Source organism: Capricornis sumatraensis, chromosome 16 (assembly GCF_032405125.1).
Source record: "Capricornis sumatraensis isolate serow.1 chromosome 16, serow.2, whole genome shotgun sequence".
Classification (NCBI taxonomy): domain Eukaryota; kingdom Metazoa; phylum Chordata; class Mammalia; order Artiodactyla; family Bovidae; genus Capricornis; species Capricornis sumatraensis.
Window position 1 is genome coordinate 45,001,308 of NC_091084.1, and position 27,642 is coordinate 45,028,949.

General features: G+C 39.5%; 1 protein-coding gene across 3 annotated transcripts in view; it reads right to left on the reverse strand.

Annotated features, from left to right (window-relative positions):
• Positions 1-27,642, reverse strand: part of ZNF143 (zinc finger protein 143) — a 60,081-nt gene that overhangs the window by 6,391 nt on the left and 26,048 nt on the right. For all 3 annotated transcript variants that reach the window (XM_068988638.1, XM_068988636.1, XM_068988637.1), the window contains exons 8-14: positions 20,360-20,479; positions 18,650-18,725; positions 17,756-17,881; positions 15,931-16,110; positions 9,380-9,607; positions 6,223-6,371; positions 4,541-4,702 (exon numbers count right to left, since the gene is read on the reverse strand). In XM_068988638.1, coding sequence (XP_068844739.1) covers positions 4,541-4,702; positions 6,223-6,371; positions 9,380-9,607; positions 15,931-16,110; positions 17,756-17,881; positions 18,650-18,725; positions 20,360-20,479 — 1,041 coding nt within the window. The remainder of the gene's footprint in view (positions 1-4,540; positions 4,703-6,222; positions 6,372-9,379; positions 9,608-15,930; positions 16,111-17,755; positions 17,882-18,649; positions 18,726-20,359; positions 20,480-27,642) is intronic.

Sequence of the window (27,642 nt, forward strand, 5' to 3'; positions counted from 1 at the left end):
TGAGAATATATGTCTACAAATATACTTGTACTAGAATTTTTACCACCATCTTAATTCATAATAGAAAAAAAAAAACTGGAAGCATCTCAAATATTTGTTCATCAAGGGGAGAATCTATCAATAAATTGTGATACACTCCTAACCACAGAATACTGCTTAGAAATAAAAATGAAGGAACTCATGTTATAAACAATAACATGGATAAATCTCCAAAATGTTATGTTAAACAAAAAAACACAAAACAAGAGAGTTCATACTCTGGTATCACTATGCAAAATTCAAGAAGAGACAAGATAATACAATCAGAACAACTAAATGGAGACTGACTGGATGGGGTCCCAAGAGAACTTTTTGGGGTGATAGAAACGTTCTAGGCCTTGTTTGGGATGAGATGGGTGTGTATGTTTAACAACTCACTAAACTGTAAACTTAAGATCTGTGCAGGTGGTGGTCCAGTGATTAGGATTCTATGCTTCTACTGCCAGGAGCCCAGGTGTGATCCTTGGTTGGGGAACTAAGATCCTGCAAACCACATGATGTGGGGGAAAAAAAAATCATGCATTTCACTGTATATAAATTTTACCTCAATGAAGAAATAAACAATTGCAGGCTAATAGGAAAAACATGTTCAACCTCACTAATAGACAAGTTAAAGTAAAAGTATAACATTTGCTTGTGAATAATGCAAATGTAAAAAACAAAATCCTCAGTGCTACCAAGAGTACAGTGAAATAAGAATACTATTAGATCCATGGCATAATTATTAAAACTCTCCAGAAAGGAATTTGGCAATATTCCTTTTAGAAGAAGGTTAAAATAGTTCTTCAGTTCAATTCAGTCGCTCAGTCGTATCCGACTCTTTGCGACCCCATGAATCGCAGCACACCAGGCCTCCCTGTCCATCACCAAGTCCCGGAGTTTACTCAAACTCATGTCCAACAAGTCGGTGATGCCATCCAGCCATCTCATCCTTTGTTGATCCCTTCTCCTCCTGCCCTCAATCCCTCCCAGCATCAGAGTCTTTTCCAATGCGTCAACTCTTCGGATGAGGTGGCCAAAGTATTCGAGTTTCAGCTTCAACATCAGTCCTTTCAATGAACACCCAGGACTGATCTCCTTTAGAATGAACTGGTTGGATCTCCTTGCAGTCCAAGGGACTCTTAAGAGTCTTCTTCAACACCACAGTTCAAAAGCATCAATTCTTCGGCGCTCAGCTTTCTACACAGTCCAACTCTCACATCCATACATGACCACAGGAAAAACCATAGCCTTGACTAGACGGACCTTAGTTGGCAAAGTAACGTCTCTGCTTTTTAATATGCTGTCTAGGTTGGTCATAACTTTCCTTCCAAGGAGTAAGTGTCTTTTAATTTCATGGCTGCAATCACCATCTGGAGTGATTTTGGAGCCCCCCAAAATAAAATCAGCCACTGTTTCCACTGTTTCCCCATCTATTTCCCATGAAGTGATGGGACCAGATGCCATGATCTTTGTTTTCTGAATGTTGAGCTTAAAGCCAACTTTTTCACTCTCCTTTTTCACTTCCATCAAGAGGCTTTCTAGCTCCTCTTCATTTTCTGCCATAAGGGTGGTGTCATCTACATATCTGAGGTTATTGATATTTCTCCTGGCAATCTTGATTCAGCTTGTGCTTCTTCCAGCCCAGCGTTTCTTATGATATACTCTGCATATAAGTTAAATAAGCAGGGTGACAATATACAGCCTTGATGTACTCCTTTTCCTATTTGGAACCAGTCTGTTGTTCCATGTCCAGTTCTAACTGTTGCTTCCTGACCTGCATACAGGTTTCTCAAGATGCAGGTCAAGTGGTCTGGTATTTCCATCTCTTTCAGAATTTTCCAGTTTACTGCGTTCCACACGGTCAAAGGCTTTGGCATAGTCAATAAGCAGAAATAGATGTTTTTCTGGAACTCTCTTGCCTTTTCCATGATCCAGCGGATGTTGGCAATTTGATCTCTGGTTCCTCTGCCTTTTCTAAAACCAGCTTGAACATTTGGAAGATCACGGTTCATGTATTGCTGAAGCCTGGCTTGGAGAATTTTGAGCATTACTTTACTAGCGTATGAGATGAGCGCAATTGTGAGGTAGTTTGAGCATTTCTTTGGCATTGCCTTTCTTTGGGACTGGAATGAAAAGTGACATTTTCCAGTCCTGTGGCCACTGCTGAGTTTTCCAAATGTGCTGGCATATTGAGTGCAGCACTTTCATAGCATCATCTTTTAGGATTTGAAATAGCTCAACTGGAATTCTATCACCTCCACTAGCTTTGTTCATAGTGATGCTTCCTAAGGCCCACTTGACTTCACATTCCAGGATGTCTGGCTCTAGGTGGGTTGTGAAGATCTTTTTTGTACAGTGCTATGTATTCTTGCCATCTTTTAATATCTTCTGCTTCTGTTAGGTCCATACCATTTCTGTCCTTTATTGAGCCCATCTTTCCATGAAATATTCCCCTGGTATCTCTTAATTTTCTTGAAGAGCTCTCCAGTCTTTCCCATTCTATTGTTTTCCTCTGTTTCTTTGCACTGATCACTGAGGAAGGCTTTCATCTCTCTCCTTGCTATTTTTTGGAACTCTGCATTCAAATGGGTATATCTTTCCTTTTCTCCTTTGCTTTTCGCTTCTCTTATTTTCACAGATATTTGTAAGGCCTCCTCAGACCGCCATTTTGCTTTTTTGCATTTTTTTTTCTTGGGGATGGTCTTGATTCCTGTCTCCTGTACAATGTCATGAACCTCTGTCCATAGTTCATCAGGCACCCTGTCTATCATTGTCTTTGGTAAGCAAAAGAAGTTTTGAAGAAGTCCAATTTATCCAAAAAGAAAAAATTTTATTGTTAGTGCATTTTGTATCCTGTCTATGAAATTTTTATCCTAAGGTTACAAAAACATTCACTTTTCTTCTAGAAGCTTTTTGATTCTGATTCCTGTATTTCAAGGTGCAGAAGACTTTCAACTTTGTTCTTTTTTTCAGGACTTTACATGTTCTTTTTAGGTCCTTTGCATGTTCATATAAATTACTGGAATTGGGTTATATATATCTTAAAAAATGCTTTCTGAAATTTTCATTGTGATAATACTGAATCTATAAATGAATTCAGGAAGAATAATAGCTATGAATTTTGACAGACCCTTTCACTGAACAGGGTACAGTAGCTTAAGTGAAACTTAGCATTGTCTTCAGCACAGCACAGCAACAATTTTTGTGTGTGTTGTGTTGCTGTCATGTCTTCAACTTTATTTATTGATTTATTTGGCTGTGCTGGGTCTTAGTTGCAGCATGCAGGATCTTTTTTTTTTTTTTTTCCAGTTATGGCATTCCGAATCTTTAAGTTTCAGCATGTGGGATCTAGTTCCCCAACCAGGGGCCCTCTGCATTGGGAGCACAGAGTACTAGCCACTAGACCACCAGGGAAGACCCTATAAGAACAGTTTTTAAATGTATTAACCAAAATCATTCAAGATAAATGAAAAATCAAAGTACAAAGAGATACGTAAGATTTGGTACCACTGTGCTACCATCAAAAGGGGAGGAGGCACTCTCAAAGGCTACGGATAAAAATGTAGATGTGTATAACCCTAGAAAGGAAGTTTCGGCAATGCTTATCACAGTTACAAATGTGTATGTCTTTTCAGCCAGCAGTTTCACTCTAGGGATTTACCTAGTAGCAGATATATTCACACACATAAAAAATCCCATGTGCACAAGATTATGTGTTGTCTCAAACAGCAAAAGACTTTAAGTAAATTATGGCATGTCCATACAGTGGAATATGATATAGCTTAGAAAAAGAATGAGAGAGAATTCCCTGGCAATCCAGTGGTTAGGACTCTTCACTTTCACTTCCAGCACCCAGGTTTAATCCCCAGTTGGGAACAAAGATCCTGCAAACCATGTGGTGCCACCAGAATTACCAAAAAAAAAAAAAGGATAGGAAAATTCTCTATATAAAACAGAAAGATGTCCTAGATGTATTATTAAGACTAAAAAAAACAAACAAGGAGGTGAAAAACAGTATAGTGTTTTCTGCCGTATAAAGGGTTGGGGGAGATGACTGTGTGTGCGTGTGCTCAGTCGCTCAGCTGTATCTAACTCTTGTGATCCCAGGGGCTGTTATGGGGTATATGCAAAAATCAATCCTATTTTGCACATGAAAAAAAAACTGAGACTCAGAGGGCTGTGTACTTAAGAAGCTTTAAAACTGAGATTCAATCTGAGGTTTATGTGCTTAACAGCTGGACTTCTCAGGGAGCACAAGTGGTAAAGAACCGTCTGCCAACGTGGAACACGTAAGAGACATGGGTTTGAGCCCTGGAGGGGGGCATGGCAACCCACTGCAGTACTCTTACCTGGAGAATCCCATGGACAGAGGAGCTTGGTGGGTTACAGTCAACAATGTTGCAAAGAGGCACCCACAACTGAAGTGATTAAGCATGCATGATACCACACTGTACATCTATGACTAACAATTTTGATACTGATATTTGTACCAATTGATATAAAAGAAAAATGCAATTACCTGCTGCCCTTCTGTACCCTCGGCAGTAACCATAGCAACAGAATGTGTTCCTGCTGAGGAAATGACTGCATCATGAGCAGGTACTGTGATGGGCGTTCCGTCCTGTGTTACCATTGTAATGGTGTTGCCAATGGCCTGCATGTCGGCTTGAGATATGTTGACCTGCAACACAATGCATTTTACAATCAGGCAATGTTTCTTGCTTTATCTGGTCAATTTTATTAAGGACTGAGCCTAAGCCTCCTATGGCTTCCCAGGTGGCTCGGTGGTTAAGAATCCGCCTGCCAGTGCAGGAGATGCAGGGTTGATCCCTGTGTCAGGAAGATCCTCTGGAGGAGGAAATGGCAACCCACTCCCGTATTCTTGCCTGGAAAATTCCATGGACAGAGGAGCCTGGCAGGCTGCAGTCCATGGGTTGCAAAGAGTCAGACACGACTGAGCAGGCACACATGCAAGTCTTGTGTAAGTCTACTCTGGGAGCAAATAACCATTTTACAATGGAATAAACTCTTTTTAGAGAGAGATCATCAGAAAAACTGAGTGTTTCTTAAAGATGTTTTCCTCCTCTCCATCTCTACTGCCAATTTAGATTTCTATTTTTCTTTCATCTAATTTTTGCCAATAATACAGCTTCTTTCTAGATATTTAACCCCTCCCTAATCATCCTCTACCTTGTCACCTTGCTAAAAAGCAAATTTCATTATGCTCCCTGCTCAAATCCCCAGTGACACCCTATCTGTCCAGAATAAAACTGTTAGTAAATTTGTTTAATCTTATGTGCCAATCAGTGGACAAAGAGTACTGTGTGGAATCAGTGATGTCAAAAGTAAGGAGAAGAGGGATGAATGGGATGGTCCAAGTGCTCTGTATGTTTCTATCCTGAATATATTCTGCTTCTAGCTAACACTGGCACATTAAGAGTTATCTATTCAAAGGGCAGATTAATCATGGGAGGTAAAGTTCTAAAAGAGATGGGTAAAAAGACAGTTCTCCACGGAAGAGGCAGTATTGGAGGATAAAGAACCCCATGCATCTGTTTCCACGGGTATTAAGACAACCTTAGCGAGGGCTTAAAAATGAAATCAAGTCTGAATTAGGATAGTGGCATCTAGAAAACAATGACAAGTTTGACTGTTGAACAGCAACTCTTACATTGCTTTTCCTGGGGAAATCAAGACAGCTTCCTATTAATTCTGAAGCTAGTTAAGTGAACTCCCATGATTCCAAGTAGGGAGAAAGTTACACCCTGGAAATTTTACAGGTTTCCCCATCACTGACTTGCCCGGATCATTTAACGATGTTCTCGTCACCTCAGCCAAACTTCTGCTGATTTCTCAGTCTTATCTCCTGGATCTAATTCGCCACCCAATCTATCCCTTCCAAGTTTCACGTGGACCCATTACTTCTCACTGTGTTCCTAACCTCCATCACCTTACCTTTGAAAGATACCCATACCACCACCTGAATTCTAGAGTGACAAACCTCTCTTTACAGACCTCCTTGCATGTGGTCTCTTTCAGCAAGAGAGTCTCTTTCTTCAGGAGATCTAGCACTACCCACAAGCTAAACTCCAAACTTTGTGCCCCAGTTCAAGGCTTTCTTCAACTGGGACCCAACCTGCCTTTCAAGCCCAGGCTCATAGAAATATTATTTAATGTGGCTGGCTTTTGGTGGATACTTACATGTTGAGTCCCGTCCTGGGATATGAGTGTAACCTGTTGACTCAACCCAGACTGGGTTACTGTGGCTACTTGGGTAGATACAACATCATCCCCTTCTACACCTGTAACATATGTGATCTGGGACCCTTTAAGAACATCTTCACCTTGACCTGTTTAAAACAAATGAATCATTTATTTGATCAACCTACCAAGCTGTTTAGAAAACAGAATATTTTAAATATTATGGAGAAGCTGACAAAAATGAAAGGGCATATGTACTGAATTCTAAATCATGAAAATGATTTCTAACACCTCCTGCTGATCTCTTTTGCAAAGCCAAACCAAATCCAAGCAGACTGAACTAAACTTTCCCACACAGAGAGTACCTGTTCAAATTTTCAGAGGCCTTGCTTACTCCGTTAGCTGGCATGGTTATCTAGCACTGTGCGTGTGTGCTGGGGTGAGGAGTGGGGGAACTGCGCAGGGAGACTAACCAGCAAGCGACCCTTCCAACATGGCAAATACGTGCTAAGGTCTCGCAGTCACTTAAGAAGCTGTTAAAAATGATAAGACAATCTTCATAAATATTAACCCCAAAAGCAGAATGGTGTGTAAACACAATGTACTAACACTAAGTTACTTACTCTTTAACAAGAGTGACTGATTGCAAGTCATCAGTACACAATGACATCACTGTGTAAAGACAGTATTATCTGGGGTAAGGTTAATAATTTCGTAAGTGACTGAACAGGAACTCCCACCCACTTTTTTATTTCACAAGAAATCAGCAAGTAAACAGCAATTTCAACCATCCATTACTGCCATACTTGGCAACCAGTAAGATTCCTTATCCCTCTCTTCTACTGCTTTCCACATCTCATGAGGCCAGAAAAAGGTAATTTTCTTTTTTAATTCAAGGGACTTTCTATGCTAATTTAAGAGTAGTTCTCAAAGTTATGGTTGATGCCTGCACTCAGACAGCTATGGTCATCATGGTGTAATCCCTATGACACTCATTATTTCATTTCTTCTTGTTCTGTTCCATGGCTTCCAAGGTGGTTCAGTGGTAAAGAATCCACCTGCCAGTGCAGATGTGGATTTGATTTCTGCATCAAGAAGATCCCCTGGAGGGGGAAATGGCAACTCACTCCAGTATTCTTGCCTGCAAAATCCCATGGACAGAGGAGCCTAGTGGTCTACAGTCCAAAGGGTCGCAAAGAGTCAGACACGACTGAGCACACACACAAGACACAGGCAGATGAGCTTCTGAGGTGGCGCCAGTGGTAAAGAACCCGCCTGCTAGTGCAGAAGACTAAGAGATGCGGGTTCAATCCCTGGGAAGGGCATGGCAACCCACTCCAGTATTCCTGCCTGGAGAATCCCATGGACAGAGGTTTCCTGCAGGCTACAGTCCATAGGGTCACAAAGAGTTAGACACAACTGATATGACTTAGCATGCATGCACGGCCATTTATTATACTTATTATTATACCATTACTCCAATGGAGTTCAAAACATAGGGGATCATATGGGAGAAAAGGGACACAAACCCATTCTTATTCTTGGAAAAACAACCTTAATTTTTTTAAATAAAATGTGTATCATAGGTTATCTTCTAGAACACAAGAAATTCTGACAATCTGAAATGTTAACATTTAAGGAAGAGACTGAGGAAGATTAAAAAGGGAACAGTCTTAAACCCAAATTTGATATCATTAAAGGCTACTTTATAATTGCAAGGATTTAGCAGCAATTGTTAACATCTAACCAAGCACACTTACAGTGCTTTGGCTAGAAAACAGCATAGCATTTGAGAGTAAAGGAATTGTTGGGAAGTTCCTGGTGGTCCAGTGGCTAGCACTTGGTGCTTTCACTGATGGAGCCTGGGTTCAACCCCTGGTCAGGGAACTAAGATCCTGCAAACCTTGTGACATGGACAAAATATTTTTAAAAGAGTGAAGGAAATGTTATTTTCTTACTGCTGCTGCTATGTTGCTTTAGTTGTGTCCGACTCTGTGCGACCCCATAGACAGCAGCCCACCAGGCTCCTCTGTCCCTGGGACTCTCCAGGCAAGAATATGGGAGTGGGTTGCCATTTCCTTCTCCAATGCATGCATGCATGCAAAGTCGCTTCAGTCGTGTCCGACTCTGTGCAACCCTATGGACAGCAGCCTACCAGGCTCCTCTGTCCACAGGATTCTCCAGGCAAGAATACTGGAGTGGGTTGCCATTTCCTTCTCCGTATTTTCTTACTATCACACGACTAGTATCTGAAAAGATAAATTAGAATTACGGGGAATTATTTTGAGTAGATAGTGGATGATCTGTTCTTTTCCTTATTCTCCATTTTTTTTCCTACCTACATGTTTTTCAATCCTTTAATATCAGTTGTAAGATTAGGTAAGAATGTTTTAATTTTCAAACTTACTTCATTTAGGAACTATTCAATGAAACAGGACAATATATATGTTTTGTTCTGTTTCAGAAAAACCTATTTCATTTTACCTATTTAACTATGCTGTGTTATTTAACTGAAATCACAGAAATCTAATTCTATTTTTCTCGAGTTTATCCTTACTGAAATGAATGTTTTTGTCTCCCACAACACTACTGAACAGACATGAATCAACTAAGAGTTATTTGAGAATGCTTCACCACTCTTGATTAAGACCAACATTCTAATACACCCAAACAGTCTAGCTGCCCCTGCCCTGCTGTGCAGCCTCATCTCACACCACCCTCCCAGGCAGAAATGCCATGCTGGCCAGGCTTCTTTCAGTCTCTCCAATTTACTTGGCTCTCTCCAACCTCAGGGCTTTTTGCATGTTCCAGTCCCTCCATTTGGAACGTTCTCCTGCCTCTGCTCCCTGTTTACCACCCTACCCCCCAAAGCTTGTACATCCCTGCCTGTACAGCGAGTGAACCCATGATCTCTCCAAAAATCACTTCTTCAGGGGAGTTGTCTCTGACCTTCAAGACTAGGTTAATTTCCCCTCTTAATACATCCCAGAGCATTAAGTATCTTACTTTGATAGCAATTATTGCAGTTGTGAAGGGTATTTTTGTGTGACTATTTGAATGAAACTTCATGGTTAGAGACAATGCTTTCAATCATACATTATGCTCATAACTATTGATTCTCAAACACAGACATAAAAATACTGGAAGAAACCCTTACCTGGGGGAGGCTCAAAGAAGGCTTCCTGCTCCTCCTCGATGGGCTCAGTGTCATTGTGCGCTGTTCGTTTGTGCATGGCCAGTGTGGAGATCTGCTTGTACGTCTTCCCACAGTGATTACAGTTGTACGGTTTGGAGTGAGTGTGTACAACATGATGTTTGTACAAACTGGAATATTCTGTAAACCTTTTGTCACACCCAGGGACTGTACAAACATATGGCTTTTCCCCTAAGAAAAGAATGGCACCGGGAAAAAAAATAATCAATTTTCAGTTATGAAGGCATAATCATTCCATACCTTCTAAGAGGTGGACGGGGAATGAAGGAGGACACTAGTAGCAAAAATAAACAGCTGTCAAATCCCTTTCTATCCTGCTGTAAGGCACAGCATAAGAAAAGACTCTCTGACTATGGTTTCAACTTGGCTCAAAAGGTGGTCTGCAACCTGAGTCATACCCCACACTTGAATATCACTTTTTGTTTAATTTCAAGAGATGTGAAAAATAAGGATGGAGATAGTTACTGCCCAGCTACAAGCTTTGATGAGGACTTTCCAGGCAATCGGCACTTATACTGCAGGGGGCACGGGTTCGATCCTTGGTTGGAGAACTACGATCTCACAGGCCACACAGAGCAGCCAAAAAAAAAAAAGCATTGATGAAACTGTTGTTGTTACTTATAACTAGATAATCTAGATATTAGTGAGACTATATTAATAATGGAAATAATAAATGTAGGGAATTCCCTGGCTTTCACTGCAGAGGACCTGGGGTCAATCCCACAAGCCACTTGGTACAGCTTACCCAAAGGGTTTTATAAGGATAAAAAACAAACATTTTCTAAAATGTGTATGAGATGTAGTCTGGACACATATTTCATATTAACTTCACTTGACTTCTTGCAACCAATCAAAAGCTATTAAATATTCACTAAAAACAATTCAATGCAAAGCAATTCTTTTTTCCATGAAACAGTGTGAGAATAATATAGGCACTGCACATATTTTTAGAACTTTTCATTATAGAAAATTTCAAACATACACAAAAGTATAGAGAAACAGTGCAATGAACCAATCATTTAGCTTCAACTATCAATTCATGGCCAATGCAGTTTCAGTTATTAGCCACACGTTTACCCTCTCTGAAACAACTCCATGTACATTCTATCTCATCCATGAGTATTTCTGACTGTATAAAAGATGGATGCTTTTTATAAAGAACAAAATTACCAATAATTATTTAATATCACAATATCTAGACAGTGTTTGTATGTAGTGGGAGGGTGCCACACCCTGGGAATCTAACACTGTGGGGGAAACCAAACTGGAACAAATTAACCTAACTATAGTTTAAATGAACACTTTTAACCACTTAGAAGAGGTATGGGGGCCAGAGTGGGGGAGAAGAAGCGACAGTAACCCATATACACACTATTTGATAGTCTCAGTCTTGGACTACCTGGAATAGGGAAAACTACAAAGATTTAACTCTTCTTGGTAGGCTTGTTTCTTCTAGTACTATGGGCAAGACGGGGCTTCCTTGGTGCCTCAGACAATAAAGAATCTGCCTGCAATGCGGGAGACCAGGGTTTGATTCCTGGGTTGGGAAGAACTCCTGGACAAGGGGATGGCCACTCACTCCAGTCTTCTTGTCTAGAAAATTCCATGGACAGAGGAGTCTGGCAAGCTACAGTCCATGGGGTCACAAAGAGTCCAACATCACTGAGCAACTGATATTTTGAAAGGCAAAACAACTTGGAAACTATTTTAGACATAATAAAAGACTGAATAATGAATAAATGTATAAATGCTGTTGGAAGCCAGAGCTCTGACTATGGAACAAGGAAAATGCAAATATGGAATGTGAGAAGGAAAGAAAGAGCTCTGTGGGATGAACTGGAATTGGAGGTACTGATGTGAACTCAGTCTCTAAAATGTGCTTATGTGTGTAAACATATGCATATCCTACTCTGTTCTCATTTTATACCTTCCTAGGGTAACTCCATCTTTTTCACGGTTCTAAACATGGTAAAACCACTCACAAACAGTAAAATCACTAAGGTAATCTGTAATATACATCTTAGACATTAAGTATTTGAGGCTGCGTCTTGTCCTCTGCCCAGCCCACATTCTCAAAACAGGGCAGGGTGAAGTTTTTACCTTGGGGAATGGTTGTGGAGGAGACATGATGAGGGCAAGGCCAGGCAGGACAATGTCGGGCAACTCCAGTTCAGAGAACCAACCCTACTCATATTCAGGCTTGAGCAGTAACCGCCACTATGTGGCACCAAACCACAGTCAAGATATAAATACACTGGGGCGGGGGGTGGCATTGTTTTTTTTTGGTTTTGTCTTGAAACTATAGTTTTTACAATTGAGGTATAACTGATTTACGATATTATATTAGTTTCAGGTGTAGAACATAGTTACTCAATATTATGTATTACAAAATCATCACCATGATAAGTCTGTCAACATACCAAGTTACTCCAATATTATTGACTATATTCTCTATGCTGCATATCGTATAACTCATTTATTTTATAATTGGAAGTTTGTACCTATTAATCTCCCTCATCTATTTTATTCATCCACCAACCCGCTGCCCTCTGGCAACTACCAGTTTTGTTTTCTTTATCTATGAGTCTGTCTTTATGTTTGTCTTTATTCATTTGGTTTGTTAAAGTTCCATTTAAGTGAAATCATACAGTATTTGTCTTCCTCTATCTGACATTTCACATAATACCCTCTAGGTCCATACATGTTGTCACAAATGGCAAGACTTCATTCTGTTTTATGGCTAATACTCCACTGTATGTTTGTATGTAAATGTATTGCACTTATCCATTCACCTATCAATGGATACTTAGATTGCTTCCATATCCTGGATATTGCAAATAACGCTGTAATAAACACAGGGGTGCATATATCTTTTTAAATTAGTGTCTTATTTTCTTCATTCAAATTCCAGAAGTGGAATTGCTGGATTGTATGGTAGTTCTACGTTTCATTTTTGAGGAAACTCCAAACCGCTTTCTGTAGTGGCTATACCAATCTACATTCCTACCAACAGTGCAAGAGGATTTCCTTTTCTTCACATCGTTATGAACACTTGTTACTATCTTTCTGATAATAGCCATTCTGACAGGTGTGAGGTGATATCTCACTGTGGTTTTGTTTACCATTTCCTGGGTGACAGCGATGTTGAACATCTTTGCATGGAGACCTAAATGGATCTGAGTTGCACTTTAGAGCTTCCTAACGGCTAGCTGCAGTCTCAGCTGGGTCAGTCATCTGATCATCCTTCCAAAATGGACCGCATTTTACACAGCTGAGTCTTATGCTCCACTTATACATAATGTGGGCTTTTATTGTATTATCTACTTGATGGTCATCAGCCAATCTTTTCTTCCAACCCAGACCTACTTCCTGGGTCAGGCCAACATTTACGACGACCTACTGGATATCCTTGAGGGGGTTTCCCTGATAGCTCAATAGATCAAGAATTTGCCTGCAGTGCTGGAGACCCGGGTTTGATCCCTGGGTTTTAGAGATTCCCTGGAGAAGGAAATGGCAACCTACTCCAACATTCTTGCCTGGAAAATCCTATGGACAGAGGAGCCTTGCGGGCTACAGTCCATGGGGTGGCAAGAGTAGAACACGACTTAGCAACTAAACCACCACTGGACAGCCTTACTTTAGTGACTTTTAACCATGTATGCATTTAAGAGACTGGGAGGATTTTTAATATATACTGATACCTGGACCTCACCTCAGTAAAACTATGTCAGAATCTTTGCAGACAGGATCTGTGCAATCAGTCTGTTTTAAAAAGGTGAATCTGATATACAGCCACATTTGAAAGCACTACTCTACCTGCATATTCCAAAGATCATAGTGGCCAAACTTAATGTAGGCATCCCTCTTTGTGGTTGTTTAGTTGCTTTGTTGTGTCTGACTCTCTTGCAACCCCATGGACTGTAGGGTCCTCTGTCCATGGGATTTTCCAGGCAAGAATATTGGAGTGGGTTGCCATGTCTTTCTCTAGCGGATCTTCCTGATCAGGGATTGAACCAGCATCTCTTGCATTGCAGGCAGATTCTTTCCCACTGAGGCACTTGAGAAGCAGGCATCCCTCTGTAATCTAATTTGCCCATAAAACATTCTGAATGGCTAACTTTCAGGTAATGAGTCTATATTCCACTACTTTAGATGGGAAAAATAGTTTTCCCAATCCATCTACAAACCCCAACCATTTCCCCCAAATGTTACAAAAAGGCTCTTAACCCACCAAGAATGTCTGCATAATATGAAGAACTTAAAACATCATTTATGTAATTATTAACACTCTGAACTCAGTAGCATGTATAAGTTTGTGTGTAATACACAATAATATCAGAGTATCAAATAGGAATTTTGTTTTCTTTCTACACCACAAACATGTACTGTAAGTTCAAAATGAAATATCTTAAAAATATCTGGCCATGTGATGCAAAGAGCCAACTCACTGGAAAAGACTGATACTGGGAAAGACTGAAGGGAAAAGGAGAAGGGCAGGGCAGAGGATGAAATGGTTCAGTAGTATCACTGACTCAATGGACATGAATTTGAGCAAACTCTGGGAGATAGTGGAGGACAGGGGAGCCTGGCGTGCTGCAATCCAAGGGATTGCAAAGAGTCAGACACAACTTAGCAACTGAACAACAAATCTTAAAGATAGATAGAAAGCAATGCAGATTATATCAGCATAAGACAACTTTTTCTTTCTAATCTACAGCCTTCTTTTCCAGGCCTCTGAGGTTTTCACAGAATGTTCCACTTTCTTAGGAAACACAAATAATGTAGGCAAGATGATGGCAATAATGTATAATAAAAAAGTAATGTATAATATACAATGTGAGTATAAGATATGATGGCATTAGAAATATGACTACAGTGTATTCTATGTTCTCTCATTTAGATTCATATGCAACTTAAAATCTTTTCCTTTTATAGAAAAATGCATGTATCAAGTGGATTCATTATAGTGGGGTTTCAATTTGAATCAAATTATAAGTAAAAATTTTACAAACCATTACAGCAAATATACAGATGGTGAGAGTTCAGGTGGTGAGGGAAACCCAGAGAACTATATATTGCAAACCCACACTATTATCTTCCCTTCGCAACCTGGTTTTCCTCATGTTAGCATTATCACTGAATCTATCACACAAGCTAGAATGACAAGCTCTTCTCATTCCTCATGACTAAGTTGGTCATCAGGTCCTCTGCTGATACCTCTTCAATGTCTTTCATTTTTATCCTCCTCCAGCTCACTCACTTCACATATTCCAATGGCCCTTCATCAGTCTCCTTGCCTATAGCCTCACCTCCCTTTAACTTCTTTCTGTAGCACTGACAGAGTAATGTTTTTCCAAAAAAGTACATTTTCTTTAAATCTTCCTTCCTCACTATCCACAGCAGTATCCAAACTTATTAATGTACCATTCCCAAGCAGTATCCAAACTTATTAATGTACCTTTCTCAAAGTAAAGCAACTGCTATAGATGCCTGAAAATATTTCCAGAGTTATCTAGGGTCTATAGAATGTAGCCTCAGAAATACTACCTTACACAATTAACATTCCATTCTAAGTGTCTTTTAATTTTGAATTATCACAAGTTTACTCTTAATATGAGTAATAAAAATAATACACTAAAAATTTCTTATAAAACTAATGTATCCTCTCATTCTTCTCTCCAGTCTCATCAAAAATACAACCACCTGAAACTAATACAAAACTGTATATCAACTATATGTCAACTATAAAGAAATACAACCACAAAGCCGAGCATCAAATTAAAAGCTTTTGTGCTGTAAATGGCACCATCAAAAAAGTAAAAAAAAAAAAAAGGAGAAAATATCTATAAAAATTGGATTGTGGTGATGGTTGTACAACCTTGTGAGTGAGTGAGTGAAGTCGCTCAGTCGTGTCCGACTCTTTGCGACCCCATGGACTGGAGCCTACCAGGCTCCTCCATCCATCGGATTCTCCGGGCAAGAGTACTGGAGTGGGTTGCCATTTCCTTCTCCAGGAGATCTTCCCAACCCAGGGATCGAACCTGGGTCTCCTGCATTGCGGGCAGATGCTTTACCATTTGAGCCACCAGGGAAGACTCTCACAACCTTGTGAATATACCAAAGAAACAATGAAATCATATTGTTTAATGGATGAATTGTACAGTGTATGAATTATATCTCAATAAAGCTGGTAAAAAAATATATACATAGATACTCTGCAACAATTATGTCTATTACCCCTCCCTAAATCAACTGCCCTTGACAATGTTTTGTCTATCTCTGCATTTCTGATGCCTAGCAGGGGAACACACAGCAGACATGCAGTAACTATCGCATAAATAAATGTATAAATGGTAAAGTCAAGTTTGTTCAAGTTATGTAATCCACTGCTGTGGTGGGAAGGAGGAAAGAGATTCCTGCAAATGGTTTATGGGAGAGGCAGGAATTAAAACTGAGCCTTGAAAGATAGAAGACCAAGAACTAGAGACTATTACCTGTGTGTATTCTCACGTGGTTTTTATAATTGGTTGCACTGGCAAACGCCCTCCCACATCCTGGTTCTGTGCAGTAATAAGGTCTTTCTCCTGTATGTGTCCTAATATGCACTTTTCTAATATTTGATGTTGTAAAAGACCGACCACAGCCTTCAAAGTGACATTTAAAGGGCCTTTCTCCTGAAAACACAAAGGGAAATACATTAAATGGTACAAAAATACACAGATAATTAAAATGTATTATACTTCAATTCTGCTTAGGATCATTCATGCTCAGACTCTACAGCCTTTCTGTATTGAGCTTCCCTTTGTTTTTCTTGTTTTATTTTTTTCTGCAAACAGCACTGTCTACTCCAAACGTAAATTTAAACAGGAAAACCTGAATAGTATTCAAAACTCATCACTGATTACATGACTTTCCAAGACGGGAGTCATCCAGAAAGCCATACTAAAAAATGAACTGAGATAAGCGACAAAGAACTACATACCACCACAAAGAAATACAAAAGAAAAACAGAGTCAAGCATAAGGATTAAGTTAGAAATAGCCCTGGAATCCCCTAAAAGCTTATCTCCTCCTTTATTTATTCTATAACACTTAAAAAAATTTTTGGTCTTTTTAAAATCTAGTGTCTCATACATAATATACATTAAAAATACTCACTGAATATATTATTATTCTCAGGATCTTAGAAACACTTGCCTTTCATATAACAATAAGAGCATGAATGAAATAGAAGCAGGGACCTACAGCTTTGTTCCTGAACACTGTAAAGCCGATCTGGAATCATATTTGAACTAAAAGTTAAACGCTGATGACGGGAAGAATCCTCCGTGAAAATTTGCTAAATTATCTCAGAATACTTAGAAATATCTGGGGACAAAGTGGTAAGATTATGTTTAAAACATCTGCAGTAAAATCTCAAACTAAATGACCTTATGCTATCAATATATTACTTAGTCAACAGCTTATAACAGCATCTCTTATCAACAGTTTCTGAAAGTCTTCCAACTCTAATCCAAAGCAAATAATTACCTTTATAACACCAATCCGCAAATAATCAAATACAAGGAGAGGAGGGGAGGGGAAGGAAGATTTTAACAAAGTACCCCTTAGGAAAAGTAGAGAAGGAATTTAAAGGGTAAGAAAGATGATCACAAGAAAGGAACAAGCCTTTCTTTCTGTGGGGCTGTAAGGACATCAGATTTTTTTCTTTTTTTAGGAGCAGCTTAAAGCAGGTGCTTCCCTGGTGGCTCAGACGGTAAAGCGTCTGCCTAAAATGCGGGAGACCCGGGTTCGATCCCTAGGTCGGGAAGATCTCCTGGAGAAGGAAATGGCAACCCACTCCAGTATTCTTGCCTGGAAAATTCCATGGACGGAGGAGCCTGGTAGGCTACAGTCCATGGGGTTGCAAAGAGTCGGACACGACTGAGCGACTTCAATGTCAATGTCAAAGCAGGAGAAGCCATGCTAAACTGAGAAGAAATTGGGTGCCTTAGGTTCTGGTCTCAGTTGGGCTACTAAGTGGACATATAATCCTAGGTAAATAAGCCTGTTGCTCAGATAATTCCTGAAAATAGAGTTGGCGGTCTAGGGCCACTGCTAATCTTTTGGAACACAGAACCCACTGAGAATCTAACAATGTTACAGGCCCTCATCCTGGAAACAACAGACTGCACAAATGGCAAACTACATGGAGTTTCATGAGTTTAAGCGAAGCCCTTGATACTGACTCCCTGAAGTGCTTCCTGAAACCACTTCCCCAAGTCCCTCCCTGCAGATGAAGAACTCCTTGCCTAGATAGAGTATTTCTTCAGACCAGTACCTGTATGAGTTCTGATATGTTTTTGTAGGTCTCCTGAAGTTTTGAAAGATTTGGTACAATTATCTTCTGAACACCGATATGGCTTTTCTCCTGTATGAGTTCTGACATGACTTTTTAATCCGTAACCTTTAAGAAAAATTTAAAAGAAACTTAATTATACAAGATTCCTGTAAGCATGCCCACTGAGAATAAGCTATTGAAAAGTATAGTAAACACCAAGGATATAATAGGCACACACAACAGAATAACTATTAAACAGGTACTAGAGCATGACAGATCAGGACTGTCCTGCTGAAAATTCAACAGTTTCATCTCTGACTAGAAGAGACTGTGTGTTTCTTTTTTTAAAGTGTCCCCATGGGGAGCCTGGTGGGCTGCCATCTATGGGGTCACACAGAGTCGGACACGACTGAAGCGACTTAGCAGCAGCAGCCATCTTATTACATGTGCATTACTCATACTCCAAAATCCTGAAGCAGAATGGAGGCATGGAGTGAAGCAGAATTCAGGAGGCCTGGCACCACTCCTGGCCCTGCTACATGCGTCCCAGGGCAGGACCCATCCTACTGCTAAGCCCCAGATCATGGTTCCCCCCTGAGTCTGTCCTAATGGTAAACTCTGAGTCAGTGTTACTGCTCAGCTTTTGTGTTTCTTACTAAAAGAAAGTAGTGTGTGAAGTGAAATATGAACACAATAGGCAGAAACAGGTCTGAGGAGAAAAATGAGAACACAAAGAGAACAGATCAAGTGGAACAAAAGGAAGAAAGGGAGAGACTGGAAAACTAGTTACTGCACACCCACTAATTCAGACCAAGGCAGGCGGTCAGTTCCTTCTTCTGACCTGTCTCTGCTTGACTCCCGAGTAGAACCAAGAAACATAACTCGAGGTTTTACCTGTTGCAAATGCTTTCCCACAGCCTGCATGCTCACACTGGTAAGGCCGGTCTCCTGTGTGTGACCGCTCATGGACCTGTCATTAAAACAAAAGCATAAGTCTGCTTCCTTGAGGCATTCTGCAGGTAGATGGTCTCCACAAAGACTTCCTCCTTGCCCTCAACTGCTGAATTATTTTGTTGCTTGTATATTATTTTTGAAAGATAGAAGATAATTTTTCTCAAAAACTACCAATTCTCAATATAGACCAAGTGCTTTATGTTAAGATGTACTCATTTTAAGTAAGGAATAGGAATATTGGAGGTGTGAGCTTTTCTAGACTGCTCAAAGGTGTTTGTACGGAACATGTACCTGTTGGGAGCTAGGAGTACAAGGAGACACTACACAACATAAGGTTAGGAGTGTGGAGGCTGCTGCCAAAGGGGCCTTGATCTGAAGCCAGGCTTCACCACTGACTGGTGGTGTGACTGTGGCATCTGCCTTCTCTCAGCCTCAAAGTTCTCTCTGTAAAATGGGGGCATAATAGTACCTACCACAGAGGGCTACTGTGACAAATGAATACTCATGACAATGCCCGATATTTACTGAACTTTTACCACTTGCCAGGCCATTCTCTTCAGTACTTTACAGGCACAGAATTAACTTACTTAATTCTCACAGCTACTCATTGAGGGAGGTATATAATCTTTATGGTCTAATATTGCAGATAAGGAAGATGAGGTACTAAGAGGTCAAGTAACATGTCAAGGGAGAAGGCAATGGCACCCCACTCCAGTACTCTTGCCTGGAAAATCCCATGGACGGCGGAGCCTGGTAGGCTGCAGTCCATGGGGTTGCTAAGAGTCGGACACGACTGAGCGACTTCACTTTCACTTTTCACTTTCATGCATTGGAGAAGGAAATGGCAACCCACCCCAGTGTTCTTGCCTCCAGAGTCCCAGGAATGGTGGAGCCTAATGGCCTGCCATCTATGGGGTCGCACAGAGTCGGACACGACTGAAGCGACTTAGCAGCAGCAGTAGCAGCACTGGAGAGGGAGATGGCAACCCACTCCAGTATTCTTGCCTGGAGAATCCCGGGGATGGAGGAGCCTGGTGGGCTGGTGTCTATGGGGTCGCACAGGGTCGGACACGAATGAAGCGACTTAGCAGCAGCAGCAGCAGCATGTCAAGGTTATATACTGATAGGCAGTAGAGATGGGCTCTGGGGCTGCTATTCCAAATATGCTAAATGCACACTTCCTAACACACTGTAAGTTATTCAATAAAAGTTAGCTATTATTTTTAATGAGTGATAGTATATTGTATTTAGCTTCAATCAAAATAGTTGGCCTATGTATTTGACAGACAGGACAATCAACACCAACTTTTGCTGGATTGCAGCAAATCACTGTTAATGGAGTGATTATATCCACATCTCCCATATAATTACATAAATTTCACATTTGAGAAAAATTTATTCAACTATGTAGAGGACCTATCATATGCTCTGACATATGCTGGACACAAGGGAGACAAAGATGAAGAAAGCAGAGTCCTAGTCCTCAAAGAGTTTATTTCTAAAATCTGCACAGATTTTTGTGTGTATATGAGTGTGAGTATTTGTATCTTGATAGGTGGGGGAGAACAATGGTATCTGAATACTACATCAAGTTGGCGTTTAATGTCCTAGGTATCCTCATAACTAGACACAGCGTTCCTTTGTATATACCTTAAGGTGGTGAGCTGTTGTATATAATTTTCCACATCCGTCATAGCCACATCGAAAGGCCTTCTCTCCACTCTGTTGAGATTTAGCAGTTACTCTTGTTGCATGTCCTTGTAAGACAATCTAGATGAAACAAAAAGTACAATTTTATGTATTTACACAGAAATAAAGTAGATGAAGTTACAATTTTCAGAAAAAAAAAAAAGATAAAATGTGGGTTTCCAGACTCAGGTCATCATTTTATGAAGATTCTATCATCCTGAGCCAGTCGGGTTAGTTCTGTTATGTGGCTGAAGTCAGCAGCTCTGGAAGAAGTCAACAGGAGATCCACAAGGGGGCATAATCAGCACTCAGATTGGAAACTGAAACTTAAGCCAGGCAGCATACATTGGTCCGCGGTATGCAACTGTTCCTTGACAAAGTGTGTGCGTGCATTTTTTTACATATTTAAAAATTCTGAAATTTAAAAAATGATATAATATGTATATGTAATAATATTTTTGGAAATATAATGTGCTAAGTCACTTCAGTCATGTCTGACTCTTTGCGACTCCATGGACTGTAGTCCGCCAGACTCCTCTGTCTATGGGATTCCTGAGGCAAGAATACTGGAATGGAGTACCATTTCCTTCTCCATTAAAATACAGTATACATATAAAATAATGCTTTTAAATATATATATATGTACATATGTTCTAAAAACAATGTAAAAGTCATTTTCAATTTCAAAAGCAATGAAAAAGAAGGGGTTAGACCATCTGAGTCACCTGTGGGAGACATCAGAATCCATATGATGCTAGTCTGTGGGGGAAAAAAATGACTCAGATGGTAAAGAATCTGCCTGAAATGCAGGAGAGAGACCCGGGTTTGATCTCTGGGTCAGGAAGATCCCCTGGAGAAGAGAATGGCTACCCACTCCAGTATTCTTGCCTAGAGAATTCCATGGACAGAGGAGACCGGCAGGCTATAGTTCATGGGGTTGCAAAGAGTTGGACACGACTAAGCGACTAACACTTTCACACTATCACTTTAGAAGATCACTTCTGTGGAACTGAACACCATAAGACTTTAAACAATTGCACTGATGTTAGAGGTCTTTTTTGGAGAAGGAAATGGCAACCCACTCCAGTATTCTTGCCTGGGAAATCCCATGGACAGAGGAGCCTGGTGGGCTACAGTCCATGGGGTTGTTAAGAGGCAAACACAAATTCGTAACTAAATTGCCACAGAGGTTTTTTTAAAGATGACCTATTTTAGAAATTAAGTTACCATGAAACTTGAAGAATGACTTTCTACTTTGTGGGCATGTGGTGATGGTGCTGCCACATCCTATCTGTGCAGACTGTCGTACCTGGCTCAAAAATAACTCTGCCAAAAGCTGTTTTATATTGTAAAGATTTCAAAATAATGGAGCAAATATCATCATGACTGATGAGATACAACAGATGCTAAAAGCTGAGAGAGAAATCTGAAAATAAAAGACACAACAAAGTGAAACAGATGACTCTACTGGCCTTTTTTCAAAGAGCTGTAAAAATCTCTTTTGTTTCTATTAAAGAGAACTCGGTTCCAAAAGAGGTTCTGTCACACCCCCTATCACTTGAACATCAACATGGAGTTTTTGGTAAATAAAAATTTCATAAATATATTTTCAATTGCCTGGTGCTTTTTATTCCTATTCTTTTTTTTTCATATTTATAAACCCTGTGTCGAAGGAAATGATTATGCTTCATGGAATCTGATTCTGGTATCAGAACTGATAAAAATTAATTTTATTTATATTGCTAAATATTTAAGCTTCTAAATAATGAATGTTCCCTCCATCTTCAGGTTTCACCTAGATATTTTTAAAAATCTGCACAACACTATGATTTAATATATTTCATTTATTCACAGGATATATTTAGATTAAATAAAGTTTTCTAAGGTAGATAATTTTAAATTTTTATTCACCATACTGTAAGGGAAGGCTGAGCACCGAAGAATTGATGCTTTTGAACTGTGGTGTTGGAGAAGACTCTTGAGAGTCCCTTGGACTGCAAGGAGATCCAACCAGTCCATTCTAAAGGAGATCAGTCCTGGGTGTTCTTTGGAAGGAGTGATGCTAAAGCTGAAACTCCAGTACTTTGGCCACCTCATGCGAAGAGTTGACTCATTGGAAAAGACTCTGATGCTGGGAGGGATTGGGGGCAGGAGGAGAAGGGGACGACCAAGGATGAGATGGCTGGATGGCATCACTGACTCGATGGACGTGAGTCTGAGTGAGCTCCGGGAGATGGTGATGGACAGGGAGGCCTAGCGTGCTGTGATTCATGGGGTCGCAAAGAGTCGGACACGACTGAGCGACTGAACTGAATTGAAGGGACAAAACAACTTTTAAAAATCATTCTGCTGTTTTGGAATGGAGCTGTCTAAACTTTGGGAATGGTCAGGTCCTCATCATTCTAAGTGGGAATGGCAGGTCTTCATCATTCTGAGCAATGATCTACTACAGCGATACACACTTAAATGGTGGCGGGTGGGAGGTGAGGGTGTGGAGGAGTTACAGGGTTGGGGGGTGGGAGTGTGGAGGAGCTACAAGGGTTGGGGGGACAGAGAGAGCCCCGCATTAGAGGATAACAGTACAGAAGGTGTGGTACAGTCTTCACAAAACGGACACGGATGGCTATACAGAGTCTGTCTTAGGCTTTTCCTTGAAACCGTTAAATCAATTAAAAAACAGTGGACAGGGAAGGAGAGGGTGAGATGTATGGAAAGAGTAACATGGAAACTTACATTACCATATGTAAAATAGATAGCCAACGGGAATTTGCTGCTGTATGGCTCAGGAAACTCAAACAGGGGCTCTGTATCAACCTAGAGGGGTGGGATGGGAAGGGAGACAGGAGGGAGGCTCAAAAGGGAGGGGATATATGGATACCTATGGCTGATTCATGTTGAGGTTTGACAGAAAACAGCAAAATTCTGTAAAGTAATTATCCTTCAATAAAAAATAAATAAAAAATCAGGAAATAAAAGGAAAAACAAGCAGTGGATCTCAGTGTCATTGCTGAATTACAAGCTAGTAATTATCTATGTTCATGTATGATGGTATATTAATAAATGTTGCAGGGCACAATTTTCTAAGTAAAGGTAGGCTTATGTTGTTAAAATATCTAGATAAAATATGGGCACACTTCCTAATGGGTGAAGCTTGAAAGTATCTTTACAAAAAAAAAAAGATATAACTCCACATCTTCTCTGCCTAGGAAATTCCATCCTTCTAAATCCATGATGCCTGTTCTCATCATTCTAAACAGAGCAGATTCTTCAAATCCTCAGCATCTCTGTAATATTTAGCTTGTATCATGGACTTGGCACTTGATGCTGCTGTCTTATTTTAAAGAATTTGTGTTTCCTTTTCTTCCCTATTAGCCTAGCAGTTCCTCAGTGTCAAAGTCTATATCATATATGCCGTCATACCTCACAGTGCTAGGGTAAAGGGTTTATACCACTAACTATACAAGCATAATTCAAAGGAACTAAAAATCTTTTGGGGGGTGTTAAAAAAGTTCTAGAATTAAAACTGTGGTGATCACTGTTCATCTCTGTGAATCTACTAAAACCACTGAGTTGCACATGTTAAACTGGTGAATTGTATAGTACGTGAAATATATATTAGTAAAATTAAAAGGAAATAAATGGTAATTTGAATAAGAAAATTTCTCTTATTTCCAAGAACCAGAAGAGTCTCTATGATTCCCTTAAAAAGTAACCATTATTTTAAAAATTTCACAGTGATATTTTTCTGATTCTAATAGTAACACATATACATTGGGCGAATTTGGTTACCACAGCAAAGAGTAAAGAGAAAAGTTCAAGTGAGCTGTAATTCCAGCATCCCAAAAATAACTGTTAATATCTTGGTTTGTTTCTATTTAGCAGTTTTAATATATATATATGTTATATATATATTAGTGTATAAGTTTTATTTTAGCAGAACTGGAATTAAGCTTTTCACAAATTTTAAAGGCAGAAATTAATTGAACATGGGACTCCAAATCATGAGAACAGAGTTCTTGCTGTTTCCTCCTCTTCCTTTCTAAAAGCACCAAGAAGTTTATCATCTCCCAGCTCTAAAAGATTAAGCCCAACAGCCCACACCTTCAGACCAGGTGGTGGCAGCACTTTATACTGGAAAGGCCCACACCTGAATCTTTTCTGTTATTCTCTCCTAGGACAAGTTTTATTTCTGGCATGAAACAGATTTATCAGAGGTTTGGCATTTAATTTAATTAAGCCAAAACAATGAAGTTAAGATTGAATTTAAAACCTGTTAAGAGGATTCAAAATGTTTTCCAAAAATGTACTTGTTTCTGCTCTTATCCTAACGTCCACATCTCAGGGATGGTGACATAAGGGGCAGAAGCTCCAGTTTTGGAAGAACTGCTGAGGACTTTAAGTCTCTGTCAGCATGGCAGAAGTGAGGCTGGTAACAGAATTTTTTTTATTTCTAAACCAACTGAAGTCACTAGCATTGACATAATTTTATGAGAATTACTAGTAAGCACTATGTGCAACAGAACTATTTCCACTAGTAGCTCTAATTATCCAAAACAGACCCAGCATAAAGGCATTCTTGCAAAATACAGTAGGATGAGTACCCATAGCAACACCAACTAGCAAAAGGAACCTCTTAAAAGAAAACCATTGAAACAGCAATGCAATAAAACATACAACGGGCTTCCTAGGTGGGTCAGTGGTAAAGAATCTGCCTGCCAAGCAGGAAACCTGGGTTCGATCCTGGGGTCAGGAAGATCTCCTGGAGAATGGCAACCCACTCCAGTATTTTTGTCTGGAGAATTCCATAGACAGAGAAGACTGGTCAGTTATAGTCCATGGGGTTGCAAAGAATTAGACGTGACTCAGAGACTAAACAACATCTGGAAAAATCTCCAAACAGCCAATAAACACATAGTCAAAAACCTTTTTTATCTCCATGTATAGAATGTTTGAATGGAATGGGAAGCCTCTCCTTTTTTACTGGAAATGTTTCCTTATAAAACCCTTTATCTCTCAATCACAACCAACATTTATCTTTTCAGTTCTCAAACTATTTTATTCTTTTTGGAACTTGCTTTATGTCTACCTCTCTCTTCTTATCCTATTCCATACTAACTTCCCTTTCCACCCACCTCTGACTCTACCATGGCAGAAGTTCTGAAATAATAAATGTCTGACAAATGACTGGTTAAGTACCTACTTCAACAATAATAAATGATATGGCCCCTGCCTTGGTAGGGTTCTCAGTCTAGCTAGTTAAACTGTCCTATAAATGAAGGACAATAATAGAATATAATAATTGCTATCACGGCAGCCCACGCAAAGTTCTAGAGGGATAAAATTCAAAAGTTGGGAGAACTGTAGGTTAGGGCAAGCTGTCTACAGAAAAAATCTGAAGGTTGAAAAAGAGGGGTGGGAAGAGCAGTCCAGGCAGTAAGAATAGTATCACCAAAAGTATGAAAGTGTGTCTGGAAGAAATGGAAACTTAATATAAGAACATTATATCTATATAATAGAATCAATGCCATAAAAAAGAAAGGGAAGTTTAAGCCCACATTTGGGAAGAGTTTTAGGTATCATTCTGGAGTGCAAACCTAGATAATGAAAGTAAATGATACTAAAAAATTTAAAGCAAGGGATTGACCAAGATCAGCTCTGTGTTTCAAAAGAGAAAACTGGTAATGGTGCAGAACACAGTGAAAGAAAAGAAGAGGCAAGGAGGCTAACACAAGCTTGCAAAAGCCTAACCATGCAGTGATGAAACCACTCCTAATTCATCACTCCCAACCATGCAGTGATGAAACCAACCCAGGCCAACTGACTAATGGGACAGAACACAACACGTGATTCTGCGGATACGTTAAGGACAAAAATGGGCAGAATTCAAAATTTGAAAGCTAAATTAATAAACTAGGCCTAGGTATTTAAGTGGTCCTTGTAAAAAGAAAAACCACCTGGTGTGTTATCACAAGGGAAATATCTCAAGGGCCATTTAGAAGCTATTACCAGTGAATACTAATTGGCTTCTAAAGCCATTTACAGAAAATGACTTCATTACTATTTTATGCTTAATGTATGTTCTGAGAATTAAGAGATAACCTTAGCTCTGTCATAAATTCACTATGTGACCTTGTGCAAGTTATGCAGGGCCTATTTGCCTATCTGTATAAAGAATATATTATGGTTGATTCATGTCGATGTATGGCAGAAACCAATATAACACTGTAAAGTAATCATCCTCCAATTAAAAATAAGTAAGTTTTTAAAAGGAACATATTATGTGAAATCAGTGGTATTTTTCCTTTCTTAAACTTTAAGGAGTCAAACTCCATTGTCAGATGAAATCTCACACAGCATTCACTTACACAGTGTAAAATCAGATAAATGCATTCTGGCCGCTGCCAGCAGAATTTATGCAGTTGTAGAGTGATAGACATAGGACAGAGGATAACTGGTACCTTTTGCTGCCTCATTCTGTAAATTCAATTTACAATAATGGCCTAATGCACACAGCAGATACAGTTTTTATTTTTTGATGTATATAAACTTGCATATTAGGATGTAAATATATTCCTTGGGAGAACAAAATGAAAGCAATGGGAAATATTTTTTAAAGTATGTTCTCTTTCAAAAGGAATACTAGAAGTATGGCAACAGAGGGACCTTTAGGGAACCACGGGACATGTCAGCATTACCAGGAAGATTTTAAAAAACAAAAAAGACTTCACTGGTTTTATACAATGAATACTACAAGGTAGTGGTCCTTCAGTTTTTAAAAAAATTTATTTGAAGGACAGTTGATTTACAATGCTGTGTTAATTTCTGCTGTACAGCAAAAGTGATTCAGTTATACATATTGGGTTGGCCAAAAAACTTGTTCAGTTTTTTCCACACACTGTAACTAAAAACCTGAATGAACTTTCTGGCCAACCCTATATCTATATACCTATTTTTTCCATTATGATTTATCACAGGATAATGAACATAGTTTCCCATGCTAAAGCAGGACATTGTTTATCCAGGTCCTTCACTTTTTATTTTTATGTCTCTTTATTTTTGGATTTCTAAATATAAACATGAAACCATGATTACTTTTAAAAAAAGTATACAATAGCTATCTGTAGAGTAAGATATGGTCTTCATTCAGGTTTTTTTTTTTTCTTTATATGTCTCTGATTAAAAAAAAAACAAACACTAAAAATAATGTATATATATTTTAAAATCCTGGGTTCCATCCCAGACCT